The sequence below is a fragment of the Geotrypetes seraphini genome, chromosome 3, assembly GCF_902459505.1.
Source record: "Geotrypetes seraphini chromosome 3, aGeoSer1.1, whole genome shotgun sequence".
NCBI lineage: Eukaryota > Metazoa > Chordata > Amphibia > Gymnophiona > Dermophiidae > Geotrypetes > Geotrypetes seraphini.
In genome coordinates, this window is record NC_047086.1 from 178,238,777 (window position 1) to 178,261,496 (window position 22,720).

At 41.2% G+C, this 22,720-nt stretch overlaps 1 protein-coding gene across 5 annotated transcripts in view; it reads right to left on the reverse strand.

Annotated features, from left to right (window-relative positions):
• Nucleotides 1-22,720, reverse strand: part of WTAP (WT1 associated protein) — a 252,683-nt gene that overhangs the window by 10,931 nt on the left and 219,032 nt on the right. For 4 of the 5 annotated variants that reach the window (XM_033939910.1, XM_033939912.1, XM_033939908.1 and 1 more), the window contains one exon: nt 17,905-18,059. In XM_033939910.1, the coding sequence (XP_033795801.1) occupies nt 17,905-18,059 (155 nt within the window). Of the gene's footprint in view, nt 1-17,904; nt 18,060-22,720 lie in introns of those variants that run through there. The other variant, XR_004538971.1, reaches the window with a different exon arrangement.

Sequence of the window (22,720 nt, forward strand, 5' to 3'; positions counted from 1 at the left end):
AAGTCAGAAATCTTTCAAAAGAAGAATGTGTGACGGTGGTTGTTCTTAATGAAAAAGGCAATTCAAACTGGCAAATCTGCAGCCAGGGTGAAGTGCAATCAAAGTACAGTCATACACTTGCTCAGTAAGAAAAAAAGAGACAAGAAATGTGACTGACAGGACTCAAAGTGAAAGACCACGCGAATCCACAGTGTGAGAGGACAGGGTTGTTCACCAGATCTCAGTGGCAGATCGCAAACTCATATCACCAAAATTGTCAGCCAAGTGGCAGGAAATGTGTTCAGTACGTCGGCGGTGCCTAGAGTTTGGCCTACATGGCTGTAGAGCAAGAAAGAAGCCGTTGGTAATGGCGATGCAAAGAAAGCAACGGGTTGAGTGGGCCAGAAAGTACAGCATGTGGACTGCAGAGGTATGGGAAAACATTCTCTTCAGTGATGAGAGTACTTTTTGTGTGTTAGGAGGTCAGTGCAACACGTTTGTAAGACAATTTAAGAATGAGGCTTTCAAACCACAGTGCCTGGATTTGACTGTAAAGCATCCAACAAAAATCATGGTCTGGGGCTGTATGTCAGCCAATGGCATTGGATGCTTTCAGGTGATTGATGGCTTGATGAACGGTGCCAAATATCTCTCCACTTTTCAAAACGTAATGGTTCCGTCTGCAAAGGAGTCTTCCAGGGTGACTTCCACTTCCAGGATGACAATGCATCCTGTCATCGGGCAAAGATGGTGACAAAGTGGATGACACTGAGCCATATTCAGCGACTGGAATGGCCAGGGCAGTTACCAGATCTCAATCCAATTGAGAATTTGTGGAATAATCTTGCTGTCAAGGTGTTCAGAAAACAACCAAAAACTAAGGTTGAGTTGATTGAAGCACTGATTATGTTCAATTTTATTGATGAAAACAACAAAACAATCGTAAACAAATTATACATATCAAAGTCAAGTAGGAAACAATGGAACAGCAATAGCAGCAAAGAGAAACAGTCATCATCAGTTTATACCTAAATCACCCATCCAACTATTCCCCATTAACAGACCATCCATCATCCCTCCCCCCCACCCTGACTAGGAAACTAGGACTAGGATGGTTATCAGATGCATAACATACAAAAGGAAACCCCCAGAAACAAAGAAACCCCCCCTTCCCCACCCAAATAGCGCTGTCACAGAGCCAAATTTCAAACAGATCACCATCCTCAAACTATTCCCCCTCCGGTACTCTCCACCCTTCCCCCCATGTACTCTCCACTCAAGCAACTGTGAACAGCCCAAATTAGGACAGTCACATAAGTATTGCACTGAAGCCTTTGGGATGCAAGGACTGCAAATAGGGTTCCCAGATGCACATAAACAAAAGCTTCCGCTTCCGGGACCCCCTGGCATCCCTTGCCTTTCAGGTAGCCAACTTATGCAACTGGTTCCGCCAACGCCAGAACTCAGGGAGGGTCCTGGACCGTCCAATATTGTAGGATACATTTACGGACTAACAAGCTCATTTTCCTACAGAGATTCAGGTTGCTCCGGAGCAAATGACCATAATCCTTGGGCAAATCTAGAACCAATTGGACTGGTGTACTCAAGACTTTACCAATTAAGCAGGACATGTAAGAGACTATATGTCTCCAAAAACACTGTATTGGACAGGACCAAAATGCATGTCCCAAGGTGTGCTCCCCCTGTCCACATTTGTGACATATTGGTGTAGGGAGACGTCCACTGTAATACAATTGTTTGCGTGTATAATAAACTCGTAACTGCACGCTATAATACGTTTCCCTCAACCATGCACACGGGGGCACTCCTGGCATCGCCCAAAGAGTGCGGGCAATATCCAAGTGTCCCAAATTGACCTGTAATTCTGTCTCCCATCTACCCCGAATAGTTTGATAGAATTTATGGGGCTGTAAAACCTGCAAACTGTTATGAATGCATGATACCGATAGGGGAGGGCTCCTCCTCCCGGGAACCCCCCCCCCCCCCCCCCGCATTCTAGCCCCCATGTGTTTACCCAATTGTGCTCTGTTGAGGAATCCCATATAATGCTCCACTTGATGACAGGCAAACTGCGCTCCCCAGGTATCTCCCACCACTACCTGCAGGTCGGCATGGGATAACTCCCCTTCCTCCCCCAAGAGGTGTTCCAACCTGGAAATACCTTTCGCTTCCCATAACAATAAACCCCGTGGTAGGTCTTATTTTGGAGGAAACACGGTAACATTTGTGTATTCCCATTTAACACTTAACTGGTAGTTTGAGTCATCCTCAAATCTTTTAAAGATCTCAATACTATCAAAGATGTGTAGGGAAACGTAAGATTACTTAAAGTAACCTGCTGAATGATCAAAATATGCTTTATGGATCTAAAATCAAAATCTTGAATTGAATTCTATACTGACAACTAATAAAAGTGGATGTTGTCTGATGGAATGGTTGGGAGTGCATGTGGGGCTTTGGGTTTATCATTTAAAAAAGGTTATTGCAGCCCTGATTGGTTCTCCAGGAAGGTGACTTCCTAGTGTTCTCTTTATGGCCGTTATCATTTGAGGCTATACTCAGTTTATCAGCAGATTGTTGATGTACTCTTTTCTCCTGTGGGCCTTGTATATGCTGATAATTCCCGATTGTTGATTCAATGTTGTATTTCTGGATTGTTTGTATTGTTGTTGGATTCCCTTGCAACACAACACGATTTCTGTTTTTTGTTTCTGTATTGGCTGCTTTATTAAAAAAAAGATTTTAAAAACAACAACCTAATAAAAGTGAAGCAATATGATTAAATTTCCTTACATTTCCCAAGCGGTTTTAATGGACCATAATTAACAGAGTATGAAAACATTTTCTTGGTAACACTGATATCTGCTTTGAAAATGATAATTTAAAGCCAAAAATTATTCCTAGACAGCAGACACCTTTGACAATCAGAATAACATTATACAGAAAAATAGAAGAGGAGAACAATAATTTTGCCCTGTTATCCAACAAGCAATAGTTTCTACAATATTTAAAACCAATTTATGCTTTTTAAGCCAGACACTAACCCCCTCTTTTACTAAGGTGCGCTAATCGAATTAGTGCACGCTAAAAGCGTCCATAGACTAACATGCACACATTAGTGTTTAGAGCACACTAATCGGTTAGCACACCTTAGTAAAAGAGGGCCTAAGATTTTAAACAAGATTGTGTAAGATCAAGGCTGATAGGAGAAAATTTGGAAACAATCAGAATACCGTCAGCATAACAGTAGACCTGAACTTCAAAATCTTAAAGTAATCTGGGAGTGCTGAAAAGTTCTCAGCCCAACCAAGAAGGGAATGACATGGAGCCATGAAATTTAAAAGTTATTCCATATATTCACCCTTAAATTTAACACACTTGGCATATTGTGTCTGAAGTTTCTGTAACCCTTCAAAAAATACTCTGTCTGGTCACTGAAATACTGCTCCATTGTGCAATCAATCACCTCCAGATCACTTGAAAATTGTCACCCTTTAAAACTCTTTTTAAGGTTTGGAAACAGAAAATAGTCAGATGGAGCAAGATCTGGTAAGTAGGGTGGATAGTCTATACACTGAAACCCCCAACTGCGTCAAAACATCCATCATTTTGCCAGCCTCGTGAGCAGATGCATTGTCTTGCACAAAGAGAACACCTTTCCGCAGCTTTTTTCTTTCAACGTCTCTTTTAATCGGCACATCAAGTTATAGTAGTACTCTGCATTAACTATTTGGCTCCTTGGAAGACAATCAGTCATTACAACACCTTCCTGATTCCAAAAACACTGCTGCCTTTTGGATCTTGAATATCCTTGGCCTTGAAGAACCTAAGTGCCGCCATTACATTGATTGTTGTTTTATATCAGGATCGTAGTGGTGTAACCATGTTTCATCAACAGTAACTAGTCATTCCAAAAGGTTTGCACCAGCTTGCTGCAAAATCAACTTGGAAATGTCCACTTGACGTCGTTTCTCAGCAGCATTCAAGCATTTGGGTACCCATTTGGCTGACAGCTTCTGCATACCCAGCTGCTTGTGGATTATATACCCCAACACATTCCCTGGATATCTGTAGTGTCTCAGAAATTGTTTTAGTCAATATTCGCTGATCTGCCAAAATCAGGTCATGATTAACAATTTCAGGAGCTGACATCGTTTGAGGCCTCCCAGACTTTGCTGCATCTTTGATCTTAAAATCTCAACGCTGAAAGTTTGCACACCACTTCTTCAGTGGAGGAGTATGATGGGCACTTGTCACTCAATGTTTGCATCATACATTCATGCATTTCCTTTAGAGTTTTCTTTTGCAGGAATTGGAACTTCATGATGATTCAGGGTTCCATACTTGAAAATTCTAGACTTTTCGTTGACATGGTTCAATTAATGATCTGAACATGTCAAAAAATAGCATTACGATTCTGCAAATTGGCACTTTGCAAAATAAAACTCTTCAGCTACAGTGGCATAATAACGCTCAGAATTTATGAAGTTGGTTAAGCTGAGAACTTTTCAGCACCCCCTCATGAAACAACTCAAAAACATGTTACAAAGAAAAAGTGAAAGTGAAGAAGCCTCTGGAACACACAATCTATCTTAATTGATGCAGAGATCTTAGAATGGTAGGCCACAGCAAGGGACATATTTGTTAGAAATGATCCAAACCAATTTAAAACACGATCCTTACGATCAGCCTCCTGTAATCAATTATAAAGAAGATGATTGTCAACCAACTGAATGCCGAGGCATGCTGAGAAACAGATGATGTTTCTACAGGGACAGTGTTAGATGTGCTGAAAAGAACATTTTGTGTGTCTGATGTCAATGTGGTCCTGTAATGAATCTGTGCTGAAATGGTTGCAAAGAAGTTGAATCTAGCCACTGGTGCTTATACAACGTAGAAGTTTTTCGCTGAGAAGTTTCAGCACAGATATGCTTATGTTTCTCAAGCCACTTCAGAAAGGATCAAGAATGAGGTCATTTGGTTTGTGTAAGCACTCAGGTGGTGCCTGCACTACAGGTTTGGAGACTTCAAAGGATCTCCTGTCATTTTAGCTCTGGAACACATTGCCAGAGGATGTGATAAGAGCGGATAGTGTAGCTAGTTTTAAGAAAGGTTTGGACAAGTTCCTGGTGGAAAAGTCCATAGGTCTGTTATTGAGAAAGACATGTGGGAAGCCACTGCTTGCCCTGTATTGGTAGCAAAGAATATTGCTACACCTTGGGTTTTGGCCAGGTACTAGTGACCTGGATTGGCCATCGTGAGAACGGGCTACTGGGCTTGATGGACCATTGGTCTGACCCAGTAAGGCTATTCTTATGTTCTTATTTTAAACATTATCTAGAGGTCCACCTTGAATAACTGGACTTTTAAAACCACCGTGGCACCATGGAAGATTCCTGACTCATATGCAGAACCAACTAACTTATGCACAAGAGACCTTCCTATGATCCTTCACTAACTGAAGCAGCTTTTCTCAGCTTCACAGAAGCTGGAGAAACGATTTAGAAGATGGTCCTTGTAGGCTCAAGGAGATATAAGAGCACAATAGTTGCATTTGTTATGGTCTCCACTCAAGCAGATTAGACACTTGGAATGTGTAAAATTCGTGGCTCCTTCTACCACATTACAAACAAAGTTTAAACTCTGACTTCAGAAAAAAAAAAAAAAAAAAAAACCCCAAAATTGTACAAAATGAAAGAAAATAAATCAAAACAATTTGAGGGAAACAGCAAAATCACTGTTAATTTACAGATAATGTGACATCTCTGGGAAAAGGTGACTAAGTCAATAATTTGTAATACAACAATCCAAACCCCATCCTTTTATGTGAAAAAAAAAATGTTACCGATGTTCAAACATGTAACTTTTTAAGATTGCTTACGGACCCATGACATGAAAAATTGGCCACTTTCAATATTTTGGAACTGCTACTTTAGTCACCTCTTTCCAGAGACAGTCACAAATTATCAAGAAAGCTTTGTTTAGCATCTGTTCAGCTGAGAGGAAGGAAACAAACTAATTTAGAAGCCAAGACCATTGCATGCAGCAGACTTGTTCTGTCCCACTAACATGTTTGTTGACGGAAAAGCACAAATACTTATCTGTAGCAGGTGTTCTCTGGGGCAGCTCACATATCTTCTCACATGTGGATTACCTCATCTACAGAACCCATTAAGAACACTGCCAAGTGCACTGTTACTTTAAATCTGTAGGTAGTGCCCACACTGCGCATGTGCCGGTGACTTTCCACCCAATGTCGGCATAGTAACAAAGCAAAGAAATCAGACTAGGGGAGGTGGGCAGGTTGTGAGAATATATGCCTGCTGCCCTTGGAGAACACCTGCTACAAGTATCTGTCTTTGCTTTCTCTGAGGACAAGCAGGCATAATATTCTTATATAGGGAACTCCCAAGCTGCCAGGATCACATCTTTGGAAGATGTTAAACATTGAATATACAGAAGCCTGGTGAAACCCTAGGGTTGGAGGTAAAGTTGGGTTTAAGCAGAGAATAGATTCTGCAGAACTGCTTGCCCAAACAGACTCTCTCTTCTGGAGTTGTGTTTGTAAACAGTAGTGATAAATAAACTTAAGGTTTAAGGACAAAGTAGATGCTTTGCAGATATCTTCAATAGATGCAATGCAAATGTGAGCTATTGAGGCAGCCATAGCCCATACATTGTGAGCTTACATGGCCTTGAAGCATCAGCCCAGCTTGAGTATACACAAAGGAAATACAATCCACTAGCCAAGTGGAGATGATTCTTTTGGAAACAGCACCTCCTAGCCAATTAGGATCAAAGGCGACAAAAACTTGAGAGGACCCTCTATGTGGTTTAGTATGGTCCAGGTAATATGCAAGAGCACGACTGCAGTTCAAAGTGTGAAGGGCTGCTTCTCCAGGATGGGAATGCTGCTTTGAAAAGCAAACAGGCAGAACAATAGATTGGATGAGGTGGAATTCTGAGTCTACTTTACAGAGGAATTTTGGATGTGTTGGAAGGACTACCCTGTCATGATAGCTTTATATAGGGAGGATCTGATGCCAGAGCTTGAAATTCATTCACATAGCATACAGACATGTAGGCTAAGAGTACAACAACTTTCCAAGTCAGTAGTTCAGGGAGAATGATGTAAGCGGCTCAAAGGGAGATTTCATAAGAGCATGGAGAAACATGTTAAGATCCAAAGTCATAGGAGGCAGCTTGGTAGGTGGTTTTATATGGTATAGGCCTTTCATGAAACGGGATACTAAGGGATATACAAAAAGGATTGTTGTCTAGGCAGGAATGAAATGTACTGATATCACCGAGATGAACTCTAACCAAATTGGTTTTTAGACCAAAATTAAAGGAGTAAAAGAAGGAGGTCAAGGATGGACGAAGTAGACATGAGACATGCTCCAAAGAATGTAATATACAAAAGGAAAAGAAGTGTGTCCACTTGAAGCGTTAAGTGCTCAGTGGAAGGTTTCCTAATGCTTCAATGACAGTGGATACTGCAGTCGAGGGGCAAAAAGCATTTACCTAATGAGCGGGGTTGGGATGAAGTGGGGACCCTTGTTCTGAGTTAGCAATGTTGGAAACAATTACAGTTTCCACAATTTCCTGATCAAGAGCTCTAGGTGGAGTGAAAACCATACCTGGCGTGGCCAAAAGAGTACTATGATGATCATGGTGCTCCGGATCTTGGCAAAGTTTGAGTAGAGTTTTCCCTATAAGAGGGATTGATGAAATCTATAATTTGTCCCCCCAGTGAAGTAGAAAGGCATCTGACGCAATGCGATTGAGGGCAACGAGTCTGAGATCAAATTGTAGAAGTTTGCTTTCTGAGGGGAAGTGAAGAGATCTATATCTGGCATTCCCCATCAACAGAAAATCAGATGCAGGACCGTTATGCTGAGTCTATTCATGAGGCTGAAGAAGCCTGTTCAACTTGTCTGCCAACACATTCTGCTTCCCCACCAAATAAAAACCCTGAGTAAGATTCCACAAGCAGTAGCTCAATTCCAAATCTTGACTGTCTCCAGACAAAGAGATAAAATCCCATGGCTCCTTGTTTGTCAAATAGAACATGGTGACCTGGTTGTCCATATAGACTACTTGTTGAAGGAGGTACTCCTGGAATGTTTTGAGAGTGTTCTCTATTGCTTACAGCTCTAGAAAACTGAAAAAGAGGGTCTGCTTGTGATGAGATCATACTCCCTTTGAAGACAGTCTAGATGAGCTCCCCAGCTTAACATCAATGCATCTGTGGTTAGAAGTTTTTGGTGGGAAGGGGGGATGGAAAGGGAGACCCTGGGTAAGATTTTGTGCTACCATCTACCATTGGAGAGAGTGCCATAGATCTGGGGTGATTTGAACTTGAGCAGAGAGGGATTCCGTGGCTTAGAACCATTGTGTAGATAAGGCCCACTGTGGAATTCTGAAGTGAAGGTGTGCAAATAGGGGTCACGTGAACCATCAATGCCATGTGACTGAATAGGCATAACATCTAACATGCAGAAGTACATTTGAGGGTGGACAAGTGAATGAGATTGTCGACCCTCTGCTCAGTTAGAAAAGCCTGACCTTGAATAGTGTTCAAGAGTAGAGTTACCATATGACTCCAGATAAAGGAGGACAGCTTGAGACATTAATGTCTTTCTTCCACTGAAAGCAATGAAAGTAAGGAGGACAGATTTAAATATTTGGATTTTACTTCCACTGAAAGCTATGGAAGTAAAACCCAAACGTCACAATTCGTCTTCCTTTTTCTGGAACTATTTGATAACCCTATTCAAGAGTGCTCCTATGAACTCCAAAGTCTATGAGTGCTCTTTAAGATCTACTGGCTATCAGTAAACTAGTGGTATCCCACAAACAAATCATCCTAGGGGATTTTAACTTTCAAAACTATTCAGCTATTACGGATGTACCACAAGACTTTATGACAACACTGTTAGACTTAGGCTTCTCCAGATGGCGAGCTCTCCCATACACTCCTTAGATAAAATATTAGACCTAATATTCACCCTAGATGTACCTCTACAAGGCCAAAAATCAACTAACTGTACTTATATCCCAGTACCATGGTCCAACCACTACCTTACCACATTTGATCTTCTAGTCAGAGTCAAGCAAATCATGTGTAAGGACAAATCCCGAGTTAAAACAATTCTCAATCCTGATTCGGTCAACCTGAGTCCTTTTCTCTTGGCATTTCCAAACTAACAAAAGAATTGGAACCTATGAGAAATTCCCTAGAAGAAGCAGCTTCAGCATGGCACAAAGAAGTACAAACATGTTATGAGAAGCTGATAAAAGTACAGATCAAATCATCAACACATCAGAAATCATCTCCATGGTTCACCAAAAACCTGAGGATGAAAAAAAGAGAAGTGAGGAAAGCAGAAAGAACATGACGCAAAACAAGAGACCACAAAGAAAAATCACTTTGGAAAAACCTGCTACACAAATTAGCTACCCTGGAAGAAAAAAAGGCTTACTACTCCAACCTATTACTAAAGGTTTCAAATAAATCCAGAAATGTTTGAGCTAACAAAAATTTCTTCACTTTTTCCCAAGGAAATGGTCAATTTCTACAAACAAAATTAGACAGTGAAACTTTATCCACCTTTTTCCATGAGAAAATACATAAAATCCACTCTAGCCTAGACTCAAGATGCCAAATCTTTGCAAAATGCTCCTACCAACACACCACTGGGTTCCAGCTCAGGGGCCCATACCCTTAGTCACTTTAAATCAATCTCTTATGCTAACCTGAACAAAACAGACTCACTGTGCCCCTCAGGCTCAGCCTTAGACCTCTGCCCAACAAACCTGCTGATATCAGCTAAAGAAGCCTTTCTACAATCAATTCTTCCTCTAATCAATGAATCCCTAAAGTCCAGAGAGGTACCTGGGAGTTAGAAACTGGCTGTATTCTGACCTATCCTAAAGAAACCTAATGCAGACCCTGATCAACCAAGCAATTTTAGGCCAATCTCAAATCATCTATTCTTATCAAAGATCCTGGAAAAAGTCATCTTACAGCAACTTCAAGATTTTGTAGACAACCAAAAAGCTCTGTCAACTATCAATCAGGGTTCAGAAAATTCCAAAGTATTGAAACAGTCTTATTAGACATTATTGACGACTGCTAGAAATTCCTGAACAAAGGAAATGTACTGCTTGTTCTCTTAGACCTAAGTGCTGCCTTCAATACCATTGACCACACTCTTCTCCTATCCAGACTAGCTAACATTGGTATTTGTGACACTGCATTATGCTGGTTCTCCTTTTTAGACAATAGATCACAGAGTGTATTACTAGGTTCCGACATGTCCAAACCCAAACCATTCAAATATGGCATACCGCAAGGCACCTTACTATCAACACTGCTCTTTAACCTGTACATTAGACTAGCACTGGTTATCATTCACTCCTTTGCAGATGATATCCAACTCTACCTTCTGCTGGGAATGAACCGGGACACTCAAATCAAAAGATTACAATGCTGCCTATCCGAAATCAAAAACTACAACTAAATGTATCAAAAACTGAACTACTCTGGATCCGCAAGAAATACTGCACCCACCCACGTCCTTCTTTCTCCTGGGATAATACAACCCTCATAGCTAAGAATCAAGTTTGCAGCCTTGGAATTACTTGATGTTGACCTGTCACTTACAAGTCATGTCTCCCAGGTGGTATCAACCTCCTTCTACTATCTGCGCCAACTATGAAAGATTTGTACATACTTCTCTGAAGACAAATTTATTTAACTGCTCTATGTGTTTGTCCTATCCCGCATGGACTATTGCAATTCACTATTAGTGGGACCATCTACAAAGAACCTACAACAATTACAACGTGTGCAAAATGCAGCAGTTTACCTGCTGAAGAACTTAAATATTTACAACCTCATCACTCCAGCCCTGGCTGCTGTATACTGGCTGCCCATCTGAAAACGCTATCTTTAAAGCTCTGACACTAGCCTTCAAATTCTTTAACAAAATGGTCCCACCCCATATGGCAGGAAAACTATCAACCTATATCTCAACCCAACCTCTACAATCACGAGGCAAGAGAAGACTACTCCATCAGACGGAACCCTTCTACTAGAAAATGCCCGCAAACATGCTTATTCCTACTTGTTACCCATATTATGGAACAAAATCCCCAAAACTATCAGATCACTGGCAGGATTATTAAACTTCAGGAAAGCAGTAAAAACCCACTTTTTCACTTAATTACTGCCCATAAAAATAACTCCTAACCCTAAACCAACTTGACTACATCTCTTATAAGCTATCTCAGGATCCCCTGAAGATTTATAAAGAACTGTTAAAACTCTCCTACTGTTGCTGTAACTAGTCTCAACTCACCTGTTAGATTTCATACTGCGAATAGAAATTGTCCCACTACTGTAAGAAGTCTGTGCCCTATCATTTAAAGTGCATTATCAATCATTTTGTTGCTGAAATAAGTCCAACACATATTTTGAGTTAGCAATAAGATAGCAGGAGTAAGGGCTTTAATGAAGATAAGGCAATTCTAAAAGTGTGGGCACATTCTTCATACAGTAATAAGATAATTTCTGTATATATAGTATGAAAATCAAACATATGCCTTATTTTTAGTGACAACTATCTTGTCACTAAAACTTGTAACTCGTTCTGGGCTCTTTTGTGAGGATGGAGCTAGAAAATCAAATAAAGTGTCCTCTTTTGCATATGCAGACAGAGGTGACAACAAATGTCCCAATAGTCAGGATCTACACATTGAGAACATCAGTTATGGGAGTCAGCGCCTGAAATGGTCCGATTACATTGAGTACATTTCTTGAAGCCACGTGGCACCCTCTTTGACAATGAAGTTGAAACATCCAACACAATGGCCTGGGAAACTCGAGTGGAAAAGTATGCTGAAAATTGTTGACGCTCCCTGGGGCAAAAAAGGTCATCAAATGGTCCAAAGATAAAAAAAACTGACATATTGACTGAAGCAAACTCAAGGGAAAAGCGAAAACAAATGGAAAAAATTAAGAATTATGAAGAAAATCACAAAAAACAAAATCAGAAAGGCACAAAGAACAATTTCTATGTTTGACATGTGAGGAGAAACTGAAGACACATGTTCTTGGCTCTGTAGAAAACTAAGAACTGATGGTCCCGTGAGCCATTAGATGGGAAGGAACCGGCATGCAAGCAATATGGGCACTGTCTAAAGCGACAGTGCACTTGACAATGTCCATACTAGGTTCTGTGGATGACATCACCCACATCCTATATAATAAAAGGTTAGCGGCGCATGCGCTTTTAAAAAAGCGTGATTACTGCCGCCGTGGTATGTGATCCGTGGCCGTGTTCCATTTTAGAACCCGGCCAATGATCACTCTGGCCACTCCCCTCCTCCCGCCCTCACCAACCCGAAGCAAGCTTTACACACCTCCCGCCCTCACCTCACCAACCTGAAGCAAGCTGGAATGTACCTCCCGCCCTCGCTCACCGCTGCTGCTGAAACTCCTCTACGGGGCAGCCTGCAATCGTGGCCGGCTTTGGCGGGCCTCGCGGCCACTTTCCGGCCTCGGTGGCACGTTCCCTCTGATGCACGGGATAGCATCGGGGGGGAGCGTGCTTCCGGGTTGGGGAGCGGCCTGCGAAGTTAGGGAGAGGGAAAGGGAGCTGTTTTGGGGAGAGGTGTGTGCTGGGGGCAGACAGCTTTGCTGGGTGGGGGGGGAGACGGAAGGACACAGACAGCGGCCAAGGAGAGAGAGATAAAGAAACACAGACAGATACATCTATTCTAGCACCCGTTAATGTAACGGGCTTAAAGACTAGTGTGAGAATATTATGCTTGCTTGTCCTTGGAGAAAATGGTAGTATTACTGTAAATATCTGCTGCATTGCTATATGGTTCTTATGACAAAAAAATTAGACAGGTGCACCACATGAGACACAAAAAAAGAGAGCCTACTAAAGCAGTAACAAAGGAACCAAAGAGCATACAACATCCAATATGTTTCACCAATAGGCTGTGTCAGGGTATAAGATATACAGATCAAATAATTTAGCTGACAATAGCTACTGTTGTGGTACAAGTTATGTCATCTGAGGAAGGATTTTCGATTTTGGTTAATCAAAATCCTAGAATCCAAATGAGAACAATTATTTTTTCTAAATATCTAATATTCCTGATGCAGCCTGTCAGCAAAACACAATGTTATGCGATCAACTCAATGACCAATCAAGATCCTTATCACACAGTTCTCTTTGGTTCCATTGTTGCTTCTTTAGAGTGCAATATTTTTTTTTTGTTTGTCTTTATATTTTAAAAAACCAGCACATGTTTCAATATATGGATGATAATCCTATAAAAAGTACATATTGGTTAACAAACGCAAGATATAACATAATATTACACCAATTACACAAGTAAATAATTGAAATAATTGCATATTCACACATAAATGCCAAATGTCTACCTACATGCTATTCTCTAAATACATTCGTGGTCTCCAAAAACATTACTTCACAGCATGTTTACTTATAGCTTTTTACTTATTCATTGGTCTTCAGAAGTGCCAGTATTAGCCAATTGATCTGAGTGGCCAAATACTATGTGGCACTAGCCTCCTCATCAGATCGTTGTGTTTTATATAAAGTGCTTTAGTGCATTAGTGCTTCAGTAAATAAATAATTAGTCTTTCAGCTTATCTTTTTTTTCTTTTTCTGAGTTTTCACTTTGTCAGTAATTATCAGGAAGGGACCTATCATTCCTGTTTCGCCCGAACGCTGTATCAAGAAAAAAGCCCCCCCATCTATTTTAGCTCCACACCATCCTGATCATTGGCAATTTTGTGGCAAAGAGAGTGATAGTATAACAGTACAAAGGATTGCTGCACATTAGAGAGTTGCGCGGGGACATAAATCCCACCCGTCCCCGCAAGAAATCCTTCTGTCCCCATCCGTCCCCGTGAGGAATCTCCTCCGTCCCCACGAGGAATCCTCTCCGTCCCCACCCGTCCCTATAAATTTCAGAAATAGTTATTTCATTTAATTATGCTACTGAATTAAAGGATCTGGTAGAGACCCATTTACAAATAAGCAAAGATTCTTTATTAATTTGGAAATATTAATTGGGAAGAATACATACTTTGTAAATGGGTTTCTACAAGAGCCTCTAATGTAAATATAAAATACTAGTATTTTAGCCCGTTACATTAACGGGTGCTAGAATATACGTCTATCTGTCTTTAATTCTGTCTCTCTCTCTCCCTCCCGCTGTCTTTCTTTCTATCTGCCTCTGTCCCTGGCCCCTTTTGTCTGTCTGTCTTTCTGTGTTATCTCCCTGCCCCCGTGTCTTTCTTTTTTTTTTTCTGTCTCCCTTCCTCCCACTGTCTGTCTGTCTGTCTTTCTATCTATCTGTCTCTCTCCCTGCCTCCTATGCAGCAGCATTTCTCTCCCACCACTTCCCTGTGCAGCAGCCAAAGCAGCATTCCCTCCCCCTCCATTTCCCTCCCCCCACACAATTTCCCTGTGCAGCAGCAGTAGCGTTTCCTCTACCCCTCTGTCCGGCTCCCTTAGTCCCTTACCGCCCCCCCCCTTTTCCTTCCCACGGTCCCGACTACGAACCTGGCAATTCCAGCAGCGTGTGCAGCAGTCTTCACACGCTGCTTCGGGCCCTTCTATTGCCCTGATTTGCTCTGCCGCGTCTCCAATGTTATCAGGGACGTGCCAGAGTAAATCAGGGCAGTAGAAGGACCCTAAGCAGCGTGTGAAGACTGCTGCACACGCTGCTGGAATCGCCAGGTTCGTAGTCGGGATCGCGGGAAGGGGGGCGGCAAAGGACTCGGGTCCTGGGCGGCGGGATCAGTGCAAGAGCAGGGGCGGAAAGTTGCTGGGCTCTTCGGGTCTGTCGCGGAGTTCGGGCCGGCTCTCTTTCTCGGTTCGTCCCGGGGAGGGGGGGCAGGAGGCGCTCTTTGTGCCCCAGCCCTTCGGAGGGTGCGTGTGAGTAGCCGGGAGGCCTAGGCAGTGATAGGTGCTGCGGCGGCCTGGCACACTTTTATTTTCCCCCTCTGTGGCTGCCTCTAAATGTCCCGCCGCCGAACGCGCCTGTTGCATCTCTAGCGCACATTCGGATACGTAGTCAGCACGCATGCGCACTCTTGCCGGCACATCCCGACAGATCAGATCTCAGGGAACACGCAGTGAGAGTGCACATGCGCACTTAGCGTTTTATTATTATAGATAAATACTCAGCTGATGAGAACCTCCAAGCTGTCAGCTGAGGACTTCCTTTGCAGTTGGCTGGGGGTCCCTTTTGCCAGGTTTGGCAGGCAGCAGTAGCGTCCTTGAGTCACAGATGCTGGCACTTCAGTGGCTCATGGATGCTGCCAGCAACTGCGCGCTTGGTGGAGGGGAGTTCTGGCTGTCTCTAGAGGAGGTCCTCTGCTGGCAGTGCTTGGGGATCCCCACCAGTCACAGCAAGGGTCAGCAAGTACTTCAACACTGTAGAAATAAAACCAGAAATGGATTTCCTTTTCTTTTGAACACAATACAAAGACATCTGCTATATACATTTCCCCATATTTTAGTCAATAAATTTCGTTTTTTATCTTTGTTGTCTGGAAATTTATTTTTCCATCAAGTTGGACCCAGTTTCTTTTTTCCACTTTCCCATCTTCTGTAAATTCTTCTGTTGCTGTCCATTGGTTCCTCTTACCATGGTCCAGCATTTATCCCTTTCTCATCTATCGCCCCTGCCACCATCCCCATGCCCAACATTTCTCCTTCTATCACACCTCTCCAGCACCATGCCACATCTCTCCCTCCATTCCCTTCACTACTATGTCCAACATTCCTCTCTCTTGCATCCATTTCAATCTGTCCCACTGTTCCCTTTCCACCACAATATTTCTCCCTCTCATCTTTCTCTTCCCTCTCTTATGTACCTCACTCCCTCCCTATGACCAAAAATTCTCCTTTCTTCCATTCCCCGAGTACACAACAATCTCATTCCCTCCCTTCCTCTCTCCTAAATTCATGCCTTCTGTGTCCAAAAATGCATTCCCTCCCCCACCTCAGCATCTCTTTCCCTCCCTTCCTCCATCCTCTCTCCCAAGTTCATGCCTTGTGTCCAAAAATGCACTCCCTCCCCCACCTCAGCATCTCTTTCCCTCCCTTCCTCCATCTTTCTCTCCCAAGTTCATGCCTTGTGTCCAAAAACACTCCCTCCCCCACCTCAGCATCTTTCCCTCCCTTCCTCCATCCTCTCTCCCAAGTTCATGTCTTGTGTCCAAAAACGCACTCCCTCCCCTACCTCAGCATCTCTTTCCCTCCCTTCCTCTCTCCCAAGTTCATGTCGTGTCCAAAAATGCACTCCCTCCCCCTTTTGTGTCCCGCGTTTGCCTCCTATGTTTGACCCTCTTCTGTCCCGCTTTTGCCTCCCACATTCGTGTCCAGCCCTCATTTTCCAGCAAATTTCCTTTCAGCAACTTTTTCTAAGGTAGCTCGAGCCGCAAGGCTCGTCTTCTTTTCCTGCCTGCCCTGCAGCACGTAGCCGACCGGCAGTCTTCCCCCGTGGTCAGCGCTGATGTCGGATGGAAGGCTTTGCATCAGTCACGTGCAAGGCTCACTGCCCTACATGCTGGCACGTAACTAACACAAAGCCCTCCCTCCGACATCAGTGCTGACATCGGGGAAGACTTCCGGTCGGCTACGTGCTGCAGGGCAGGCAGGAAATAGAAGACATCAGGGCAGGTAGAAAAAGAAGACGAGCCTCGCGGCTCGAGTTGCATCGAACCCCGCGGGATCCCCAAGACGAGGGGGGTCCCCACGGGATCCCCATGACCCAAGGGGGCATCCCCACGGGATCCCTACGACCCGAAGAGGGAACCCGCGGGTCCCACAGGATTCCCATTGTCCCCGTGCAGCTCTCTACTGCACACAAGGCTGTGGAGTCGGTAGATATATGTTCCGACTCCTCAGTTTTTTGTACTTCAGACTCCGACTCCGACTCCAGTACCCGAAATTTCCTCCGACTCTGACTCCTCGACTCCGACTCCACAGCACTGGTTAATTTTCAGATCGTTAAAATGGAATGTCAAGTTCAGAGAAATGAGCATTTTCGACACCACCTTCTTTTTGCTTTTAATCAAGGTTCTAAGACCGCAGAAACTGCTCGCAACATTTGTGCTGTGTATATAGTGGGTGCTATAGCTGAAAGAATCGCTCGTGATTGGTATGCCAAGTTCAAAAATGGAGTCGGTAGATAAATGTTCCGACTCCGACTCCAACTCCAGGTACCCGAAATTTCCTCCGACTCCGACTCCTCAGCCCTGACTGCACACATTACTTATTCTCTAAATACAGGCATATCTTGAATAGTGTGTATTTTACAAGCACTCATACACATAAGCGGAGTCTGAGCTGTGAGGGTATTAAGAGAATACTGAAGATTTTTGCATTATCACTGGAACTTAGGTGTACACAATTACACAAGCTCCAAGGCTGGCATTAAGTGCTCATGCTTAACTTATATGCATGGATTTTCGCTGTTACAATAGATTTATTCAAACAAATTAGGCACTTAAAATTCCTTTGTAGGACTGGCTCCTACCAGATGCCAAGTTGTAAGATTTCCACCTCCCATCCAAGAGATTAGCTTATGTTTTCTTAAAAAAATAATCTTTACTGGCATCTTAAAATGCAACATTTTTCTAAGCTAATGTTTATATCATCTTTTCCCTGTGAATCTTTATTGTAAAAGGATATTGTGCCTTTATGGGTAACAGCAGAGCTATTATACAGAAATGTACTATTTTTCTATATTTCCTAACTGGCAGTATCTATATGACTGGCCAATAAAACATAATGATGAAAAAGTCAATTCAAACATATAAGTATAGCAATAAAACCTTACCATCCTGACTGCTTTTTAGTTCCTCACTATATTTCTTCTGTAAAGCCAACTCTGCCTCAAGCTGTGCAATGCGTCCCTGGGACAACTGCCTCCCAAGCTCTTGATTTTCCTGGATAAGCATTCGACACTTCGCCATTAACTTTTTACCTGTTTGGCTGCAAAGGAAAGAGCCATTCATCAAAAAATGAAGAAAAAATGTCCCGTAATCTTCTATGATTACAGCTTTATTAACAATTTAAAAAATTACAACTCTCTTTCATGACTAAAGGAATACTTAAGATACAGGTCAGGCAGAGTGTCTGCCTATAGTTACCCACACTCTTCCAAAGCGTGCCAATCTTCCATATGTGGGTGTTCTGAAAAAGTTAAAGGGATTCCTAATATTTTCAGTTTGCTTTAGTTATATACATTCAGTGTAACAGACAGATTCAAATGGCTGTGTTATCTTCATCAGGTTGAGAAGAAAGCTCAGACATGTCAAACATTAATGGATACTAAAAAAAAATCAAGGAACAACTACTATAATAACTTGTGTTGAACCATAAATAATCAAAAACTTATCTCCACAAGTTTGAATAAATAAATAAATACAAATATAAAATGTCCTAATAAAATGCAAAAGTACTTTTCAGGTACTGTAAAAATGCCATAAGGTGCTCAGTCACCAACCAAAAAGTGCAGAAGTACCATCAAATGTACCAATGCTGGTTGTAATGAGGGATCATCATTGCACTATAAAGTCCCTCTTGCTGCCATCCAAAAAACAATATGTATACTATAATATGCCATTAAACAAATTTACTATCTTTACTTATCTTGTAGGGTCATGAAATGGTTAACTGTTGTTTAAAATATTGCTCTGGCCTACATAGCTGAAAACAGTGTACAATCTACTGATCTCATCTGCCTAAAATGTATGTCCCTACTTTACCACATTGTAAGCTAAATAGATAAAGAGTTTGAGCCATGATGTACCCTACCCTCCTGTACATGTAACATTTAGAACTGTAAGATTTAGATAAGCAGAGAAATGAGCTAGTTTCCTATAGGACTATAAGTTGTAGCGCTGAACCTATCATAAGTGCTGGCTTAGGACCAATAATAATTGTAGAAAAGTTATAGAAGTAACAAATGAAAATTGTAGTTTTTGCATGTATTAGTTTGCATATGTTTAGTGAAAAGGGCATAAAAGTCCATGCATTTCCTGATTCTAACACTCTAGTAGGCAGGCTGTTAACTGCACTAGAGTCCAGCATGCTGTAATAAACCTCTTGTACTTTCTTCACGCCTCTGACTTTGTGTGTCCAAGTGACCTTTCAATCTGATTCAGGCAGTAAAAACTCTAGATTGGAGGCAGATCAATGTTGAAATCAATTCATTCAGTGCAGTGAGATATGAACGCTCTAAATAACCCCCGTGTTCTGTTAGCAGCTGGCCTCCCTTCGACTCGAGTTTCGCAACAGCGTTGTCAGGAAGGGGGCATTATGCAGCCAAAGGACTTGCTGTAACCTCGAAGGGGGGAACAAAAATGAAGCATTGATACATTGGTACATTTGATGGTACTTCTGCACTTTTTGGTTGGTGACTGAGCACTTTAAGGCATTTTTACAGTAACTGAAAAGCACTCTTGCACTTTATTAGGACATTTTATATTTGTATTTATTTATTTATTCAAACTTGTGGAGATAGTTTTTGATTAAACGTTAATGGATACCATAAACAAATGTATTACTTACATGAAGGTGCCATGGACATTGAGTGCCCTATTTTCCAAAGAGTTTCTCCCATTCTACATCTGTAGGGGAAAGGTTTTCAAAACAGAGCCAAAGCCTAATCACTAGGAAAGCGATAAATGTTATAAGGGCTCCTAAATTACAACACTGAATTCTTGATAGCACCAAGACAGTAAAATTCCACCCATATTCTGGGAATAAAAAAAAGGGGTAAAAACTAAACTAAACCTTAGTCTTATATACCGCATCTTCTCTATTAACAGTAGAGCTCGGCATGGTTTACAAGACATTAGAAAGGAGAACAGATACAATATGGATTTGGAATAGTATGGAGAGGAGAGGAATTTACAACTTTGAAAAATAGCCAATTTTTCAGATGTTTTCGAAATGGTTGGAAAGAGCCTAGATTGCACAGTTGAATACGAAAATTATTCCACATCTCAGTAATTTTGAAAAGTAGAGACTTCCCTAATTTGTCAATGTAGGCAACGCCTTTCAACGTAGGAAAGGACAATTTAAATTTTTGAATAGATTTGGTAACGTCAGATCTTACAGAATTCCAAGACAAGGGAATTAAAGGCGGAAGGATGCCATGCAAGATCTTAAATGTTAAGCAGGCACACACAAAACACCTCCAGTGATGGAATATTAGTTTGATATACTATCAATTTATTTTAGTTATAGTAATGTCCATCTCATCCATCTCTTCTCAGGACTTCCAGCTTGTGTGTTCTCATTCAATACATTTTTATGTCCCATGAAATCATGTTAATCATGCCTTAAAACAGAAATATCTTGCAACCACCATCTACTAAAATTGTTCATGATTACTCTTCTTTCATCAAAGAAATTGTCTGAAAGCCAAAACTAGCAAGTATGCCAAGAAAATTGTAAAATTTAGTTCATTTGGGACATAACAAATGTCTTGTTTGCAACATTAACAGGTTTAGCTAGATGCATTCTTTTGTCAAAGGTATTCCACACTCTGTTACTGATCCATAACTTCTGGAGATGGGACATAAAAAACCCAAGTGAGACATCTGGATGAGTACCTCCTGATCATATTATCATGCTTGTCACTTGAAAATTCTGAATATTTTCTTTCAGAAGACACCAAGAATAAAGATCAACGCACCTTCTTGAGATACAAACACCAGATTGAGGTACAGAAAAAATTATGAGATTATATGTGTTAAAGGAAAAAAAATTTTCCATACGCCTGTACCAAACAGCATTTGTAATACTGTTATTTTTATCAATTTCTAATAACTGTATTGTAGGGAAAGCATGTTTGGATGAATCTTGAGTGATTATGTTCTCTTTATCTGATAGGTTAGGTATTTTCTATAATTTTATGGAGTTCATTTCCTTATCTGTGGATTTTAGTTTTGTAAACCGCCATGGTTTACAGGCTATGGTGAGTGGTAAATCAAGTTTCTAATAAACATAAAATCACAAGAGCTAGGTAGTCATTTTAGAAGGTTTGAGTGGCAGTTACATATATACAGGTTTACACATATAAATGGCATACCACCTTTAAAATTTTTTTAGAAAAGCAACTTACACATTTATGCCCATAGAATGCAGAAGTTTCAAAAAGGCATGTTCTGGGCGGGCATAAAGTCATTTCTATTTTGCAAAGAAAATACATAACCAGCTCATAAAATCTACACATCAGCATTTATAGCTCCTCCAAGAACATTTGCCATTTCAATATGCATATGGCCTTTAGATTTGAAGTAGTAGTAATGGGTAAACAAATTGTGTAATTCTGGCTTTGAAAACCATTTCAAAATTCAACATCTTAAGACTTTTGCAACATTGCTCCTTAAGTGAATCGCCTTGGACATCCTGTTTTGTAAAATATGGCATATAAGAATAGATTAAATAAAAAATTTAAAAAAAATCAGCACTTACATATATTCAAAACCCCATGTTGCTGCATTTCTGTTTTCAACAGATTTCATTGTAAAATGGTCATTCCTTGTAGATGTGCTCCAAACTGCACATATATTTTCCTGTGCCATTACTGATATTTTACAAAAGGTTTCATCATGTTCACTGAGCCTTTTGTAAAATACTCTAAAACCTCTCAAAATCCAAACTTGTCTACCTAGATCAGGGGTCTCAAAGTCCCTCCTCGAGGGCCGCAATCCAGTCGGGTTTTCAGGATTTCCCCAATGAATATGCATGAGATCTATGTGCATGTACTGCTTTCAATGCATATTCATTGGGGAAATCCTGAAAACCCGACTGGATTGCGGCCCTCAAGGAGGGACTTCGAGATCCCTGACCTAGATGGACTATGCAAACTGGGCTCTCTATTATTTTATCATCTTTGACTGTTATCTGCTTCTCACTACACTGTTAAGGTATGAAAATATCCAGAAAAAGTCAGAGTCATGTCTATGAAGGGATTCTCATGACAGCACAGATCACAAGATGCAAGGCTAAGTACACTGTAGACCTCACATAATACAGCTCAATATAAGAGATTATAATGTGGTTAAGGTTTGGATTGCCTCCTTATTTTACAATGTAGATCCCATACAACAAGGATTTACTTATAACAGTCAAAATATCTTAGACCAAAACATAATGGTTAAATATAATCTACTACTTTATATACTCTTTATACTATTCAACTAGTTACTACAGTGTATTATCAGATTAACATATGTAATGCTGTTAATACAGGTTATTTAACTGCATGTCCCATTTTATTCAATGGAACCTACTTACTAATAATGCGAGTTAACAGTGTTAGTGTTGCTAATGCAGTAGCATGCATTAGTAATTCTATCTGGAAGAGAGCTAAATCTAAACTCAATGGCAATTCCAGAACTACTTCTTACAATTTACTGCCAAATACAGGGCTAAATAATTTATATTAAAAAAAAACCAATGAGCCATATCAGATGAGTAGAGAAAAGACAATGGTAGCAAAATCAAGAAACAGCAAGGCTGAACTAGCATGGTAATTCAAAAAGAGAAAACATGCACAAAACAAGAAGCCAGGAGAATAAAATGCTGAAAAGACTATGAATGGTGTTGCTATATCCAGAATGACAGAACACTCTGAT